The sequence below is a fragment of the Macrobrachium rosenbergii genome, chromosome 4, assembly GCF_040412425.1.
Source record: "Macrobrachium rosenbergii isolate ZJJX-2024 chromosome 4, ASM4041242v1, whole genome shotgun sequence".
In the NCBI taxonomy this organism is placed as follows: Eukaryota; Metazoa; Arthropoda; class Malacostraca; order Decapoda; family Palaemonidae; genus Macrobrachium; species Macrobrachium rosenbergii.
Window position 1 is genome coordinate 57,117,937 of NC_089744.1, and position 17,676 is coordinate 57,135,612.

Genomic DNA, 17,676 nt, shown 5'->3' on the forward strand with positions numbered 1-17,676 from the left:
GCCGCCAAAAAATGATGATGATGATGGTGATGATGACCCGGTGGCTGAAGATGATGGTTATGATGATCATGATGAGGTCTCGGTATTTATTACTTATTTACGTCAGCTGTCTTTGCCTCCCTAAAACCTGCTGCCTAACGCATGCTTCTTGCCCCCCATCAGAAGGACTCCTGTTTCCCTTCCCCAAGGATGAATAGAATTGGCTTACTTGTCATCTTATCTCATTGTTTTAATCTCCCAGATGATGTTCGAATATTATTGATGTTTTCCTTAGTCTCTTTCTCTCACAGCAGATCCTTAGACTCAAAATTCATGTAGGAATTATTCACTTTATTTAGGGAGGTCCTTCTGGAGATGATCCTCACTAGTGCATGACCATTTACTTTTTCTCACCGTCAGTGCCTTACTCATCACTATTTGCATTACCCTCACCATGTTCATACGCACATCCAGTTTTGAACGTATTAGTAATGATTTTTCCAAGTTAAGAGTACTCGTAGCTTTACAAAATGAAACTGAAAATCACATTTTCTCATATTTTAGTAGAAAAAAAGCGGGTTACTAAATTCCCGTATTATCATTGCTTATGTTTTGCTCAAGAATGTCTTATGGACTCAAAACATTTAGCTGAAAAATGGAAATATTGCGTTACAAAGTAAACTTTTATGAATTGCGATGTTATGAGCTTTACAGAAGGAAATTTTTTGTTTATAAATGAGATTTTTTAATAGTTGACATTGAATATGATGTTGCTATAGCTTTAAAGTCATTGAAATGTATTTGTGTCTATATCTATGTTGACAAAGCATCTATAGAGGTTTACTTCGTAAAACAACATACTCAGTTATTGTAATTTTATTAGTATTGATTAGATAAATCTGGCATAAATTCAGCTTTATTATTTTACACTGTTATTGATGTTTTCTAATAATTTAAAATGCGAGAAACCTTCATTTTACTTTATGCCTGGCAATTATAATGATACATTTTAACATTTAGTATGGACGCGTATGTATCTCAGTGAAGTAAATTTGCTGATTAACAGATCAGAAATCCATTTGCATTTTAGTAATGAAATTATTTCCATTTACATTGAAAGGCACCGGAGGAAATAAGCATTAGCCTATATTTAGTGTACAGTAATTTTGTAATGGATTTTTTCTGAGTGGATCGAATTAAAACTAGTCATATCCCGTTTTATTATATTTATTAGGTATTGCTATTACTAAAAAAGTGAACTAATAAGCGGTAAGAAAGGGAATTTTAATTTTTATGATGAGTCATAAAATTTTTTTCTTAGATTGAACGATTTTCAAAAAACTGCTATTTTATACGGGTGCTAGATATTGTTTTTCAATTAGTTAATAGGCAATTTGGTGATTGTTACGCCTGAATTTTAATATCCTGATAAATGTTCTCATGAAAATAAGGTTAATTTTATTATGGGGCTTCTCGTTTCTATTGAAAAGCATCCAGGGAAAGCGAGTTCGAAAAAAAGAGCATTGCAAACCGTTGATGGTAAAAATAGAATTCGAAAAAAAAAGACGATCGTTAACATTTCTGAAACGAGTCATTAAAATTACTTCCGAAAGCGGGAGGGGGAATGAATATGTATGAAGGCATTAATATAATCATACTGATAAGTGTTCACTGATACTGATCGTTCGGTTAAGTTTCACTGTCTTATTAGTCACTTTCCTCTCGTTTTATTCGTTTGGCTTTTCACGAAGAATATTGTCTCATTCTTAACTCTATTTTCAGCTGAAGGAGCAAGAAATGCAAAGAAGACGAGAAGAACAGTTTAGAGAACACGAACAGGTAAGTTGAGCATTTTGAGAATTTCAGACGTGAGAATGATGATCAATTATTATTATTATTATTATTATTATTATTATTATTATTATTATTATTATTATTATTATTATTATTATTATTAATGTTTTGGTTTAGTGTGATACGAACGAAAAGCTGAAAAATTGTCTAGATCTGCAAAGAGAAGGCTTGCAATTATGGAAACACTAGATAGCATAAGAACTCCAGAGCAGGATTGTGCAAGCGGCAATTATTGATAAAGATTTCATGTGTTGATGTTAAGCCATATATATATATATATATATATATATATATATATATATATATATATATATATATTTATATATATATATATATATATATATATATATATATATGTATATACAGTATATGTATATATGTATATATATATATATATATATATATATATATATATATATATATATATATATATATAATATATATATATATATATATATATATATATATATATATATATATATATATATATATATATATATATATATATATTGTGACGAAGTGTCCAGTGTCTGATCTTCAGATTAAACCTGGTAATTAAGTGCTTGATATTTGATTACCAAACTTACCGTTTATTCGACAATTATAGTTACCTCACAACAGCCAGACACCTGAACCCTCATCACACATACAAAATGACTGATTTCTCTAAAGGCAACAGTGATCCCTTATAAAACTTATCAATCATCAAAGACAGCAAGTTCATTAAAATAGGTGTGAGGTAAAATCAAAGGGCATCACTCCAATAACATTATAAAATCTAAGTATTTCATTTTTAATTCCCTGGTTCGAGCTCACTTCAATTACTTGAAGGAAAACATCTCACTAATTCAAATCAAAATTACTGGTGGGTCAACAAATGAAACTCTGAGATAGTAATTTTAAATACAAAAATTTATTTTTAAATTCAAAGATTATACATGACATTAACAGTCTCGGGGAAATTTATTATTACTTGAAAACAAAACAAAATTGGATTAAATCTGAATTAATCATCAGTCAAAATTAAATCAGAAATTAATTTATTAATTAATGAAAAAATCATTCAAGTAAAATTTAAATTGTTAAGTAACAAAATTTGATTGAAAGGAAATATACCTAAATTAATTCCTAAGTGTTAAACAAAATAAGGCAAATAAATCAATCATATAAAAATGTGGATACAAAAGACAGAAATATACTCTGCAAAAATTAAATATCAAAAAATGTAAAGCAAAAATTAAGGCAATAGCAAACACACCACATAATTATAAAATTTTCAAAAGACAAAGCATAAATCATATAACACAAAAAAATATTAAAAAGGAAAAAAATATCTTTATGGACTATCACTGTAAATATTATTTTTGGTGCACTAAAAACCAATAATTATGTTACAATACCTTGGTACCAATTGCTTCGTTTTTTTTAATCAGGCATCGTTACGTATGTACACTCAGTAAAATACATTGTTCAGATAACTCATACACATTTACTAAGGAATTAAACTGTTAAAGGTTATGAGTGACCATCGCCTACCAAAATATCAGTTACGTTACAACAGGACATTCGAAGTCCGAGAGAGAGAGAGAGAGAGAGAGAGAGAGTACCCCTTCTCTCCTCTCAACATGGTTATAGGTCTCAGAATGACGCCCCTTCGTAAGAATTGTATGGGGTCCATACGCAGACGGGTGGGGTCGAGTGTGTGAACAGGTTCTAGACAAGATCTTTATTTTAAAAACTCTTTAAAAGCGATAATTCGAGAGAGAGTGGAATAACAGTTAATAATAATATTTATCATTACATATTTTCAGAACAAAATAATCTCTAGTTATTATAATAAGAATGAAAAATATCGTCTCATGGAAAATTCCTGAATGATGTTAGGCAACTTCCATGATACCTCCCACAACGTCTTGTACACTAATGGAGTCATGCGAGAAAGGTGTTATCTCAGCAGTTTTGAATACTGACTAAACAAAACGTGACTCTATACAACGAACAACAGCTGTCTGTCTCTCTCTGTGCCTCGCATACGTCCTCTCTCAACCCATACAGCGTTTAATCGCTACAACTTTACGTTAACTCTGTTATGGGGTATGCGCATCAGAATACAAAATTATACAGTGTACAACAACTCACACATACACACGGGGAGATTACTGCATTATGAAAACCACAGCATAAGAATTTATATATATATATATATATATATATATATATATATATATATATATATATATATATATATATATATATATATATGTATGTTTAGCTTGTAGCATATTAAAAGTTGAAATTGTGTTGAGAGTAGAATCTTGTGTCTCCTTTTCCTGTTTGGTCGTAAAATATTAGTCCTTTACTGGCTTTCTACTGAAAGGACGTTACGTCATCATTGCCATTTTGATATTTCTACTGAAAAATTTCAAGAGCTAAGAATCCCAAGTTACAACTTTAAACAGGATGCTGAAGGGACCAAACTGGGCATAAGGTGGCTTCTTGGTTTTTCCTGTACGCGCTTCTTTTTGAAAATTATTTTTCGACGTTGGCATCCGCTCGTGCACACCAAATTATCTTGTTTTCATAAAAGATAGCGGTTAATAGAAAAGGACAGGTAAGGGCATTTTCACTCGCCCTCTCTCTGCTGACTCAGCGATAATACTCTCGCGGAAAGAGAAAAGAAACTTCCAAGTTGAAAAGAATAAAAGGTGTTAATCACACGATTCTTAATTAAGTGGAACATAAATATTCCTCCTACTCAGAAAATAATTAGGACATGACGCAGAGTTTCTTTGCCAACTCGGGAAACTTGTGGCAGCGACCTAATTAATTCATCCCAGTTTTTAAATCGTTCTCATCACGGCGCTGAATAACGTAACGGTTCCAGTGCCTAAGCAGAAATTTGTGTTGCTTCCGGGTTAAATCCCTTATACGTATAATGTTGAAATTTTACTTGTGAGAACAGACGCTGGTTACATATATCTTATTAACTGTTGGGAAGAATTTTCTTAGAGGTTACATGCTTTTATAAAGAAAACACACATATATATTATATTATATATATATATATATATATATATATATATATATATATATATATATATATATATATATATATATATATATATATATATATAATCTAACGACTTGCTGTTTGAGCATTGCACCTGTTGAAACGCTGATTAGTCAAATGCAAGTTACCTTGTTGCTAAAGGGGGTGACAGTGCCCTTTTTATAACGCTGTATATATTGCTCTGTAAAACTGGCATATAGAGCGTTACATACCAGTTTTATACAGCACCAATCATTGAGATAATTTTTCTTTTAGCTTTAATTTACTAGCAAGTTAATAAATGTAGTCAGTTAAGTATAAAAAATATTACAAGGATTTTGACCCGTGTCTTTGACAAACTAAGAAAGAATGAAGATACTGTTGATTGATTGCAATTCTGCTTCCTATAAACTAAACCTTAATTGATAACAGGAAAGCGAGGATGGCTGGCAGCTTTTACCTGGGGAATGTCACAGTCGCTCTTGTTAGCTGTCAGTTACTCCGGCGTGTTTCAGTGTTCAAATAGATTATTTTGGGGGCACAAATTTAACATTTAATTTTAATTTTTGTAAAGTAAACTTGGACAGGGCCAGGGTGGATCAAGAGTGGCATGGGCTGTTGCATATGAAATGAGTCGCAACGGTCGTTATTATTAAGTTTATATTTAATCAATCAGTTCTCGAACAGGCGCAGTGCTCAAATGACGGAGTCATGAGGTTCTAATTTTCGTTTTTCACATCCCCTGGTAATTATTCAGCAAGTACCTTTTGCTTTTGTGTGCCAAGCTACAACTGTAATTGGAAACTCAGAACGCCACAAATACAAGGGGTGCAATAGGGAAAGCAGCCCGTTACGGGAAAAGAAATTAGGAAGTAAAGAATAAAGCATGAAAAAGAGATAATAAAGAAAAACTGATTAGATAAATTGCCAAGAAAAGTGGATATGACAAATAACAAATAAACTATGAATTGGTACTCATGTCAGCTTCCTCTACAAAAGACCTTTCGATCATGATTGAATTTCGGAAGTTCCTGCGATCCAACTACATGGTTAGCAAGATGATTCCTTCAATTGATCAGAGCAGGATAAAACTTCTAGAAAACTGTGTGGTATAGAACTTCACAAACAAAACAGCAAGACATTGGGAATTAACTGCATATCTAGTACCATGTGATGAATGATATGATCTTGGAAGATTTCATTGTAAAGGATGATCAGAATTATGAAAGATTTTATGCGGCACACTCATTGGGCTAAGTGAACAAACGGGCCAGAGATCAATGCCAAGATCAGGAATGAAAGGTTAGAAAGAAGAATAGTAAAATCACCTTAATAATTGAGTAAAGTTTAGATGACGTATCCCCTTGGCTGAATTTTATAATTTGTTATATATTTCCGACAGAGGCTGAGAACTCACCTACCCATGTCATCAATTGAGTCAGGCCTTAGTGATTTTATCCTTTTTATGCTCATATATATATATATATATATATATATATATATATATATATATATATATATATATATATATATATACATGGAAAAAAAATTTATACGGAGTTTGGAGTTTCATGCTGTTTCAGTAACCTTAATTTGGTACCTATATAATTAGAGTACATGTCTGTAACAACTCAAGCTTGTAAGACCTCCTGTTGCTAGTGAATGCCAGATTATAATTTTTTTGCTGCTCTCATACATGAACTGAACTTCCGTGTCTGCCAAGAACTGTGCCAGTTCCTTTTTTGACGAAACTAACGCCAACGTCCTGAAATACAATACTGTTGTCAGTAAGTAGGTTATTTCGGCACTTTGTTTTAGATTTTAATGACATGTTCTTAGTTTTGGAATACCTTTAAACTGGCTATAATGTAAAGTATTTGGCCGCTTATCACGAGTATGGATTCAAAATCGCAATAAATTGCAACTCGTTATATATATATATATATATATATATATATATATATATATATATATATATATATATATATATATATATATATTTTACATACACACACGCACGAGTACATGTATATATATATATATATATATATATATATATATATATATATATATATATATATATATATATATATATATATATATATATTTTATTTTATACACTGTGTATGTATGTGCATATATATATGTATCTGTATCTGTTTGTGTATATATATATATATATATATATATATATATATATATATATATATATATATATATATATATATATATATATATATATACACACACACACAAACACGCACGTGTGCGTGCATTTATACAGGGGCTGGCTCTAGAAATGATTACTTTACGTTCCTCAACAGGCATTTTGGGATGAGGTTGCAAGCGCCATGTCCTTTTCTGTTTATCGATTTTATTGGAAGTGTTGTATTAGTTTGTATGCTTCATCCTGTGAGGGTTTTTGTCTTTATATTTTTTTCATATTTTTCAGTATTAAACCTCCTTCCTTATTGGGGGCGGCTACTTATTAAACAGGCGTTAGTCGCTGTCACATTTTCTTCAGGCGGTATAGACCTATTATCGCATATATTCATTCCTCTGTATACCCTGAATAAATGCTTGTTAAGGATCGTCAGAGTATTAAGAAGCACACATTGGCGTTCATGTTCGCCAAGGTTTTTGATTGATTCTTTTTAAATAATCTTACTGATGTCATTTTAAACCGAACAATTTTGGTAATGTTTAGTGAGTCTTAAATCTATGTTATTTGGAAGGAAGTGAGTTGTCAGAACGCTAATCAATAGCTGTCTTGCACTTAAACGGAAAAGCAAAGAAGTTTCCTGTCGAAATTCGTATTCTCTTCAAAGGATGACAATTTTGGGAGTAAAGTTCCAAATTATCACCTTACCTTAGGTGTACCTTTCCATTTACACGGAGGTTGAAGTCTCTCTCTCTCTCTCTCTCTCTCTCTCTCTCTCTCTCTCTCTCTCTCTCTCTCTCTCTCTCTCTTAGGCATTGCGTGTACTTGCGAACGACGGATTTTGAGATGTTCATTCAATACTCTCTCGAACCGGTTTTCTCATGCTGTAATAACATCGTTTGTGCTGTCCCTAGCGTTCATTTGGGGTTGTTTTTTTTTTCAGAGAGAGAGAGAGAGAGAGAGAGAGAGAGAGAGAGAGAGGAAATAAGCGTTGGTAGTCAGCACCCTAAAATACTGTGCTTTAAATGCTACTGTAGCCTTGGTATTACAACCGTCAAGGCTTCAAGGGTACACTTTATTTCCTTGTTCTTATATCACTCACTTTTGATAGTATGTCAGTTCCTTTGAGTGTTTCCTTATTCTTTTTCATTCGCGTCACATCGTTTCCGCTTTTTCTTCTTTGGATCATTGTTTCCCTGATGTTTTATTTATAGCTCATATTCATAATGTGTCTTCCTATAGTTATTCCAATCAGTCCCTCCCTTCATCATCTCCCCTTACCTCCATCTGCCATCCGCTTCCTCCATCAGTGTTCCTCGACATCGTCATCGTCTCTCTAAACCCTCCATCTCCAGCGAGTGGTCCCCCATTACCTCACTCTAGTCTCCCCCCTTCTCTTTCTCTCTTTCTCCCCTCCGAGACACACACACACACACTCTGTAGATTTCCTCACTCTGTTGACTCCCCCACTGCGATTATGGTCGCGTCCAAGGTGTTTAAAATGAAAAATTCTCTTCGATTTGGATGTCAATGATGTCTTTCTTTTACTTTTCTAACTGCTCTTTGATGTTAACAGTGTATTATGATGCGAGAAGAGTACTTTTCAGTGTTGAAGTGTCATTAGCATGGTTATGGGGATAGCAGGATAACAATAATTACTTAATAAATTATACTGATTTTTTAATCATTCGAGTGAATTATACAACCGGTCAGTTTTTATTGAACTCATTCGGTTGCAGTTTTCTTAAAGTATGTAAGATTCGGAGCCTTGCTTTGTGAAGTTGTCCAGTTTCCTCCCCCACTTGGCCGAGTGCAGTGTCCCGGAGGCTGCTGCCTCTGCTTAGACCTTGGACTTGTATACGAGTCCCCGACCTTCACTTACGGAGACACGTCAGGGTCAGTGGCCTTCAGTTATATCCTCGCCATACGTCAATACCCTCACCGTGAACTGCACGCGCGCGCTTTGGTCCTCCCCTCCCCTGTCCCACCCCGCCTACAATCCAACCAACAACCCCTGCCTCACCCACCAGAACTTAGCAACCTTGCTAACTTAGACATTGAAGATAGACCATTTCATACGTTATAAGTTGTATAATATGTTGAACATTTAATTCATGTAAATTTTTTAATTGCTATTATATTTATCCGTGGGCTGAATTCAGGTAATGGCAATGAGACAATGAACCCACAATGGTCGACCGTACCGTACCCTGGCTTCCGCTAACCTTTTCGTTTTCTATAATCTCCGAGGATATGGAAAGAAAATGGACATATAATTTTTCATGGCATACGTAAGCAAATAATTGAACCATTCTGGTTGTTGAAAAATTTGCTTTGTTCCCAGGTGTAACCCATTCTTGTATTCAAATTTCTTCTTTGGCTTGGTATTAAAGAATGAAGTAGATTTACACATTATTATTATTATTATTATTATTATTATTATTATTATTATTATTATTATTATTATTATTATTATTATTATTATTATTATTAAACATATACCGCAGTACTATATACTAGCACAATCAGCGCTTGTAGTTTACAACAAAACAGTTAGTATAACGTTGAAATCTATGGCTGTGTCATTTTGTGCACCAGGAAAACTAATAGCGAATAAATACAGGTTTTATACCATGATTATTGTATTATTAGTGCACAGTATGTAATGTAAAATGTTTTAGTAATCATTCTACAAAATATGACATGCAACACGCGAAATGCGCCATATATAGCTGTGTCATTTCTCGCCCCACAAACAACCCCGTGCTTTACCTTGAACTTGATTTGCAGTCCTTGATGAAACACTGAGAAGCCTTTGCCGAAGGAGGTTGAAACCTCCTTGCCTTTCCCTCTCCCCAAAGGGGGTTGTTGGGGGCCGGCCGAGGAAACCTGTCAATATCGGTCACCCAGATTTTCGCAGAGCGTTGTACTTGAACTGTTTGGTCGACGACCTTCTTTGGGAAACTGGGTCGCCGAGAGCTTTTGGCCTTGACACTGAAAAGGATGGCCTCGGTTCCCATGGAAACAGACCTGCCTTGGGAGGCAATGTCCTCCACGGTGCTGATGGTGTTGTTATTATTGTTGCTTTTGTTTTAAATGCTGTTCTGTCCTGGTTGATAATACAGGTCGCTTAATAACTGTCTTCTTTTTATTTTTTAAAGGCAGTCCACTCGTTCTATCATTTTGATTATGTATATTTAATTGAATTCCGTAAAGTCATTTGTACTCTTACCATAGGCGTTTAGATGAAAGAAGGAAAATCATTGTTTTCTTGATTTGTAGTTGGATAAATGTCATGGAAGTAACAGTTGATGTACTGAAATACATTCATAAACTGCTCGAGAAAACAAGGGCGGCTGCGTCTTGATAAGAGAGATCGTCTTCACTTCTTATGGTAAGTCGCCATAATGATCTATGTTATTATCGTGAACAATGTACGTATCATCATAATCATTATCAAATCCATCAAGTAGGTTACTAGATCGCGACCTTGAAGGCTAGAGGTCGGTGGCATTTTGGGAGCGCCTCAACCAGGTAACCTATATAATCAAGGTCATCATATCGGGTCACCTACATCGTCAAGAGCATCGTCGTTATCAAGGTCATGGCCTCGGACTGGGCTGATTATGCCACGAGCGGCGCCCTGTCCTCTCTCTCACTTTGTCTCTCCCTCCCTTTGCCTTCCTTCTCCTCCTCCTCCTCCTCCTCTTCTACCCGCGCTGCACACACACACACACACACACACACACACACTCCCTTAATCTGTACGAAGGAGTGGCTCAGTTTAATAGGACATTAACCTTAATTAAACGTGGAATGTTAGGTTTTAAATAGATATCCTAATGGCGGTGATGTTTATCAGATTTAAACTACTTTTGGTTCTTTGTTCATTTTTGGAGGCTAATTTGGACGATGCACCATCAACATCATGGCGTCTTAGAAACAGCTTTTAGTTGATATGAATAGAAGAGGATTTTATTGAAAGTTTCTTTTTAGTTTATATGGAAAAGTTATTTCCTATGTGATGTCATAGTCGACAGAGTTCTTGTTTATACGATAATGTGCTATAAAGGGAATCAAACATAACGAGATAAGATAAAAGTATAAAACAGGCCGCGTGCTGTGGCATCACGTGGTAAAATGAGAGAGAGAAATTGGGGGAGGGAGGAACGTGAGGACAGAAGGTAGGAAAGGAAAGGAAGATGTGGTAGGGGCAGGTATAAGGCAGTGATGGGGGTGTGGGGCTGCATCTCCCCGGCAGAGTCTGGCTCAATACCTGAAACTTGTTGGAGGGGAAAACTCTCTCTCTCTCTCTCTCTCTCTCTCTCTCTCTCACACACAGTTTTGCTGATTGTAACTCTAAGAAAATTAATTATTTGAAATGTGGTCGACCCAAAGGTAGAAAGGTAGGGCCTTAACCTTATAGTTTGGGGTTACCGAACTGGGGGTGATGGCCAGCAAGTGTCATTGGCCTCTCTCTCTCTCTCTCTCTCTCTCTCTCTCTCTCTCTCTCTCTCTCTCTCTCTCTCTCTCTCTCTCCTTGGCCGGCTTTCTTAGCCTTGACCCTGTATCTATTCTGCTATTCTCAGTTCGTTCCTCTTTTCCGAGGACTTTAGAGGACAGCCTTGTGTTGCAACCTTGCCCACCACCTCCGGCATTATCCTTGCAACTTGTTGAATGAGGGTCAACAAACCCGGCCCAGATGTTCAGTCCTTGTTGCTCCCTCAGCCAATTATCCTGGCAACTATAAATCTCTCTCTCTCTCTCTCTCTCTCTCTCTCTCTCTCTCTCTCTCTCTCTCTCTCTCTCTCTCTCAATGACCAGGCTATTTTCACTACCCGTCTGTTGTTCAAGATTAATGCGACAGAAAAGTGAAGACCCGGAACTGTATCCTATTTTTCGAATTGCATAATGGCGTGTGGTTGTGCAACTACCGCTCGAGGTCGTGGCCGAACGAGGAAGGGTAACGTTGCATGCCCTTGAGCGCCGACCGTGGCAGCCAACGACCTTCTTTCACCTCGCATTGTTGCACCCGGTAACCCTGAGCTCAAGGGAGCACCCGAATTTCAAGCGCCGTTTAAAGTTACCTTGGCCTTGTGCGAAGCGACCTCTGCACCTCACCCTCCGACCTTCGGATTCTCGTAGCCCAAGGACGAGGCACCGAAATCCGGGTGGGTTTAACCTTGTATTCGCTCCTCCTCTTTCTCTTCTCCCCTCGCCGTAATCTCTCTCTCTCTCTCTCTCTCTCTCTCTCTCTCTCTCTCTCTCTGTGCTCTGTGTGTGCATGTGTATGTATGTGTTTGTGTGGTTGTGGAAGGAATAAAAGAAAAGATAACGAGAAATGAGTAGAATGATAAGAGTGAAAAGTAAAAAAATAATAAGTGGCAAAAGTGTGGGGCATTACCCCCCACTTCTCTCATTCTTTCTCTCTCTCATTTTAGCGGCATAATGCATTTTGCTCCCTCTTTATTGCCACTCCTTTTTCTGTTCTTGCAGACGTCATCTTGGACGTCATTGAACTGATCCTCTCTATTACTCTCTTCCCACGTGCTTCCGCCCGGGTGTCGCCATCTTTGAAGCCTTTTCGGTATCTGCTTGCTTTGTCAAAAATGGTTGTCGTTGTGTCAGCACTTTACCTTTGTTTGTTTGGATCTGGGATTTGTAATGTATGTTGTAGATATTGCTTTAAGCTATAATGGTCATTATTGTTGTTGTTGTTGTTACTCTTATATCTAATATATAGAAAATGCAGATCAACCAGCGCCACTTGTTGAAGATTTCAAAACTTTCGTGTGTAGCTGAATTGGAGTTGTAAGAAAGTAGGCATTGAAGTAATTTTGAACTGGCTTTGATGGAATCTATTCATGTATAGTCATGGTGTTAAAGAAAATCAAAGTAGATTGTTTAGTAGAAGTTTTTAGCTGTTTAGAAACTCGGGTAAATTGCGCAGGTTACCCCTTTCTAATTTGGTGTAGTCAATTTTCGATTTTTTTTATTCGGATGGAAATGTAAAGTAGGAACCTGAAAACTATTAAGCTTCGTTTGGAATGAATTTTTTTTATCTGTTTGAATTTTTGATTTCTAGATCTGTTTAGTTAAAATTGTTTAAGACAGTCATTTGAGAAACAGAACTTGGCTTCATTTATAACATTCTTCGTTTCGTTTCGCGTCGTTATTCTTATGTTTATTTAGCAATGACGTGTGTTTGCTAGTTACCATTCAGGTGTATCAGATTCAGGAGATTCAGATAAATCATCACCATATCCGGGTAACATCCGTTTCTGAGTCATTTATAAGAATAAAGCATTATTTGTTTGCGCTCTCTCTCTCTCTCTCTCTCTCTCTCTCTCTCTCTTGAACACAATTCACAGTGGTTTTAGAATGGCATCGCCGTCAGCAGATTTAATCCTCTCCAGTCTTAAGTAATTGAAAAGATAAACCATTCAAATTGACCTTAGACCTTGGCCATAGCAGTGATCGCCACTTGCTCTCACCGTTAACTTATTCGTGAATTACTCAGGTATTTTCTACCTTTGCAATAGTAGGTAGTTTCCTTTGCTTTGATTGTATCCATTGGTTCTCCAGCACCCGAACCAGAGTGGTTATTTGATACCTGGGTAATTATTCGATTGCTGTAGTATTGATGCTTCTTGATTTTTCACTGTCTTAAGAGGAAAGGTTCTGTTTCTAATATATTTTATAAGGACTGTGAGTAACGTTTACTGGCAGGGTTTTAGCTCAAATAAACATATTCTAGCATCCAGTGCTTAAATGAATGTAACAAAACCACAGCTTTCGGGTACCTTATAAAAAGAATGAGCATGCATCATCTCAGCATTCTTGCAGTGCCACTGAAACAGCATGCAGGCCAGTGCCAGATTTGAAGGTTCTTTTCAAGAGAGATGGCGTTTTTGTAAAGGTTCTTTGGAGTTTCTGTATATAGATTTCAGTTTGGATATTACATATTATCATTAGTATTACTATTCATTAATGATATAGTATCATTAGTATCACTATTCATTAATGATATACCATTGATATTATTAACGATTGCAACACTTGGATCATTTAACTTTACTGAAGTCAGTTGAAATCATTCTTGTGATAAAATTGATCTTGTTCTAAGGAAATAAATAAATTATTTTGCCACTGTCTTATTATACGTGCTAATAGACATTCTGCGATTCTTTGGTTATTTCAAGTTACATTGTTACAGAACAGACAATTTTATTTGCATACAAATTTGATTTTATCTGCACATGTAATGTTAGAATATTTTAGGGCATGTAGGGTATGTCACAACCTGCGTAGCGTCTATAGCGTCTATAAAATTTTAGATCTAGAGGCCATACGGCAATAGCTTAGTAGTTTCTGTTTCCTTATCAAGTAACATGAAAAGTCGTTGATATTTGAGTAAGTTAACAGAAGTGGCCCAGCAGGTCATGTATTACTGTTTGTTCAGCATACTGTCTGCCAGTACACTATTTTACTCTTAAATCCATTTCCTGAAGTTGGGCTACGTTTCAAATTGGACGAGTCAGTTGATGGTTCTTTTAAAAGAAGCCTGGAAGCCTTTTCTTGCATTCCCGCCAGTTAGTTGAAAAAAGCGTGTCCTTCGTCTCTGCAGGCTTCCCAGATTTATCACAACGGAGTCGTTGGAACTTCATAGTGTTCATTAAAAAATTTTTTGGTTGTCGGAAACTAAATGTCAAGGAATACACATTTAATGATAAGATTAAATTAGCATCTTTCATGCTCAAGTCATCTTAAATTACCTTGCTGCCTGACGTAAACGTCGAAATTTTGACCTATTGTGTTTAGATCTACTGTTTGACTGCGAATACTTATAGTAAAAAAAATAGCTTAACTTTCTCAGTTAATGAAAAGGCATCATCTCGTCGAGTTTGCATTTATTTAGGATGCGACTAAATCATATATGAATTTGAATTTTAGGGGACGGTGATTCATGCATACATCATACATGCGTAGAGAGAGAGAGAGGGGGGGGAGGGTGTTGCTTGGGGAATTGGGTTGGTAATGCGAAGAATTTCCAAAATTATTCATTAGCTTGAAAATACAGGCCAATCATTTTTTTTTATTCCACATTTTGAGGCAACTTTTTGAAAACTATAGACGTTATAAAATCATTGGTCATTGACGCCTCGTCCTTAATAGTTGGGTGATACAACATGCATAAAAGACCATTAATGAATTTAAGGCGCATTTTTGTTACACTCCCAGGGGCTGTCTACATGAAAGTCAACAACTGTAAGAGATACGTGTTTTATGTAGATTACTAAATACTTTAATATGACTATTTTATGAAAACAGATTAAATTTTGGAAGGTGAAAATTAATCTTAGTTCTCTCATGCATGTTGGTAGTAACATTTTAAAAATATTTGAACGGTTGTTAAGTCACTAGATAATTCATTATGGAAGTATGTGTTAGGAGTGCGCTGTGGGTAACGATGTTATTCAAGAATGAACTTAAACCGCCATTCCACTTTCCACTCTCAGATCTCTTAGGACCTGAAGTAACCATTCTAAATTTTGAGACAACGCTGTCCACCTAATGATGTAATTCACGGTTGTCAAAGCTGAAGTGTCAATTATAGTCTTATGGCAAGTTTAAAAAAAATAGCTGTATATTATTTTGGAATGAGTATTTCATAGAAAATCATGTGTAAGAATGTTTTTGAATTACACATATTCCAAAAAATTTATATAATTGATAAAGACAACTTCTGGCAATTTTAATCGTAGTTTCAGCGTCGCATAAGCTGAAGTGTTCAAAGATATACTCTATTTGCAAAAATTTCCAAGATGGCTGACTGGGGGCCACTTTTGGAAACATTGGAGATTGGAAACTTTCGGCTTTCTTAATTGTAGCATCAAAGTACTTCATGATGGGGCGATAATGTGCAAGTTTGTTGATACCCATAAAAGGAAATCAGTAATGGTTAATTTGACTCCACAGATAATTCTCTACCAGCTTTGTGCATATGATTTAAAAACTTAAAATGCTATGTGAGCTGTCAGCTGGCATATGGGAGATTATGTAAAATGTTTAAGCTGTGATCTAGGCATAGTTTTCTTCAAATCTTCCAGATATCGAAATTTAATAGTCGTAAAAGTCTAATGAGGTTATCAAGTGAAGTTATTTCGATTATAACGTTACAGTATCTCAGTAAATAGTTATGCAATTGATCTTGCTATTTTTCTGTCGTGCAGCAATTGAATGACTTTTTGATACAACACTTAAAAATTCAGTGTAATTTACTTTGATGTCCAATAGAAATATTTATATCAGTTCAAAACAAATCCATGACTCGCCAGGTTATATGATGTTAGTACATAAGAGGTATGAAGGGCTGAAAAACTGGGAAATTTATCTGAAATTAATTTCCGACAAATGGATGATTTATGTAAAGGAGAAATAGATTGGAGTGTGTGAGATATAATTGTATAAAGAAAAGGACAAGAATAGAGCTTGGCGAATGAGACGCGCTTTGGCGGCGTGGCAGAGAAGACGATTAAGTGCCGAAATGATAGGATGATCGAGCTGTTTGCAAGAAATGCCCGTAGGTCTGTGGCGCATGAAGATGTTTTCAAGACAGAAGTGGATGATGTTGAAAACTGTATAGGAGGGCTATTTTGTGCTTTAAATAAAACGTTGATTATTTCTTGCTATGTGTAGAACTTTGCACTTTTATGAAACAGCTTTTTTTTTATCGCAAGCTATATACAAGTAATTTAAACTTTTATTCAACCGTCTATGTTTCCAGAATTTGTCTCCTCTTAATGGCTACTTGCATAAAAAAGCCTGTTATCTCTTAACCGTAATTATGTTGACACACGACTAACTGTGTACAGGATAATGAAAGCACGATGTTGTCACTAGAACCGTGCGTCATTGAGTCAAGCAACCCAGAAGACGTGTCGTTACTGTTTTACGAAAGAAAGTGATTAGGTTCACACTGTCTGTCATAGCATTTGTCGCGCTTCGATTTTTTTCTTTTCCGCATGAAGTTCTTATGGTTGTATCGTGTTCATAGAAATACTTCTCTCTCTCTCTCTCTCTCTCTCTCTCTCTCTCTCTCTCTCTCTCTCTCTCTCTCTCATATATATATATACAAGTATATATATATATATATATATATATATATATATATATATATATATATATATATATATATATATGTATATGTAATTATAAAAATTTTAACAATTAATTTTGTAGTGGAAACGACTTGAGATGCAAGTAACACCTTTTCATGTCGTATTCGTTTTTAGGGTTTTTGGGGAAGGGGGAATGAAGGAGAAAATTGTGGAGGGGGAGGAGTCAAGAAGTGTAATATTCAGGTGATGACAAGGGTGGCGGAGGCGTTGGAGGAACGAAGAGAGTGGTGGGGGCGGGGAGGGGGGCCGCTGTTGCTTACGATACGCTTCCCGTGCGTCCTTCGAGTGAAGGGATAAAGGAAGAAGGCGCCTTATGGATGGAACCTGAGAGGCATGTCCCAATTTGCCTTGAGGGAGACGAATCCCTGAAAGCCTTCTACAACAAAGGAAGCGCTCCAGCTGCTCGTTGAGCGTGAAAGGGGAATCTTCTCTTCTTAACACAAGGCCGTTAA

General features: G+C 35.8%; 1 protein-coding gene across 1 annotated transcript in view; it reads left to right on the forward strand.

Annotated features, from left to right (window-relative positions):
- LOC136837770 (uncharacterized) overlaps nucleotides 1-17,676 on the forward strand; it is a 1,038,075-nt gene that overhangs the window by 793,716 nt on the left and 226,683 nt on the right. Inside the window, exon 9 of the mRNA XM_067102702.1 lies at nucleotides 1,762-1,818. Within this exon, the coding sequence (XP_066958803.1) occupies nucleotides 1,762-1,818 (57 nt within the window). The remainder of the gene's footprint in view (nucleotides 1-1,761; nucleotides 1,819-17,676) is intronic.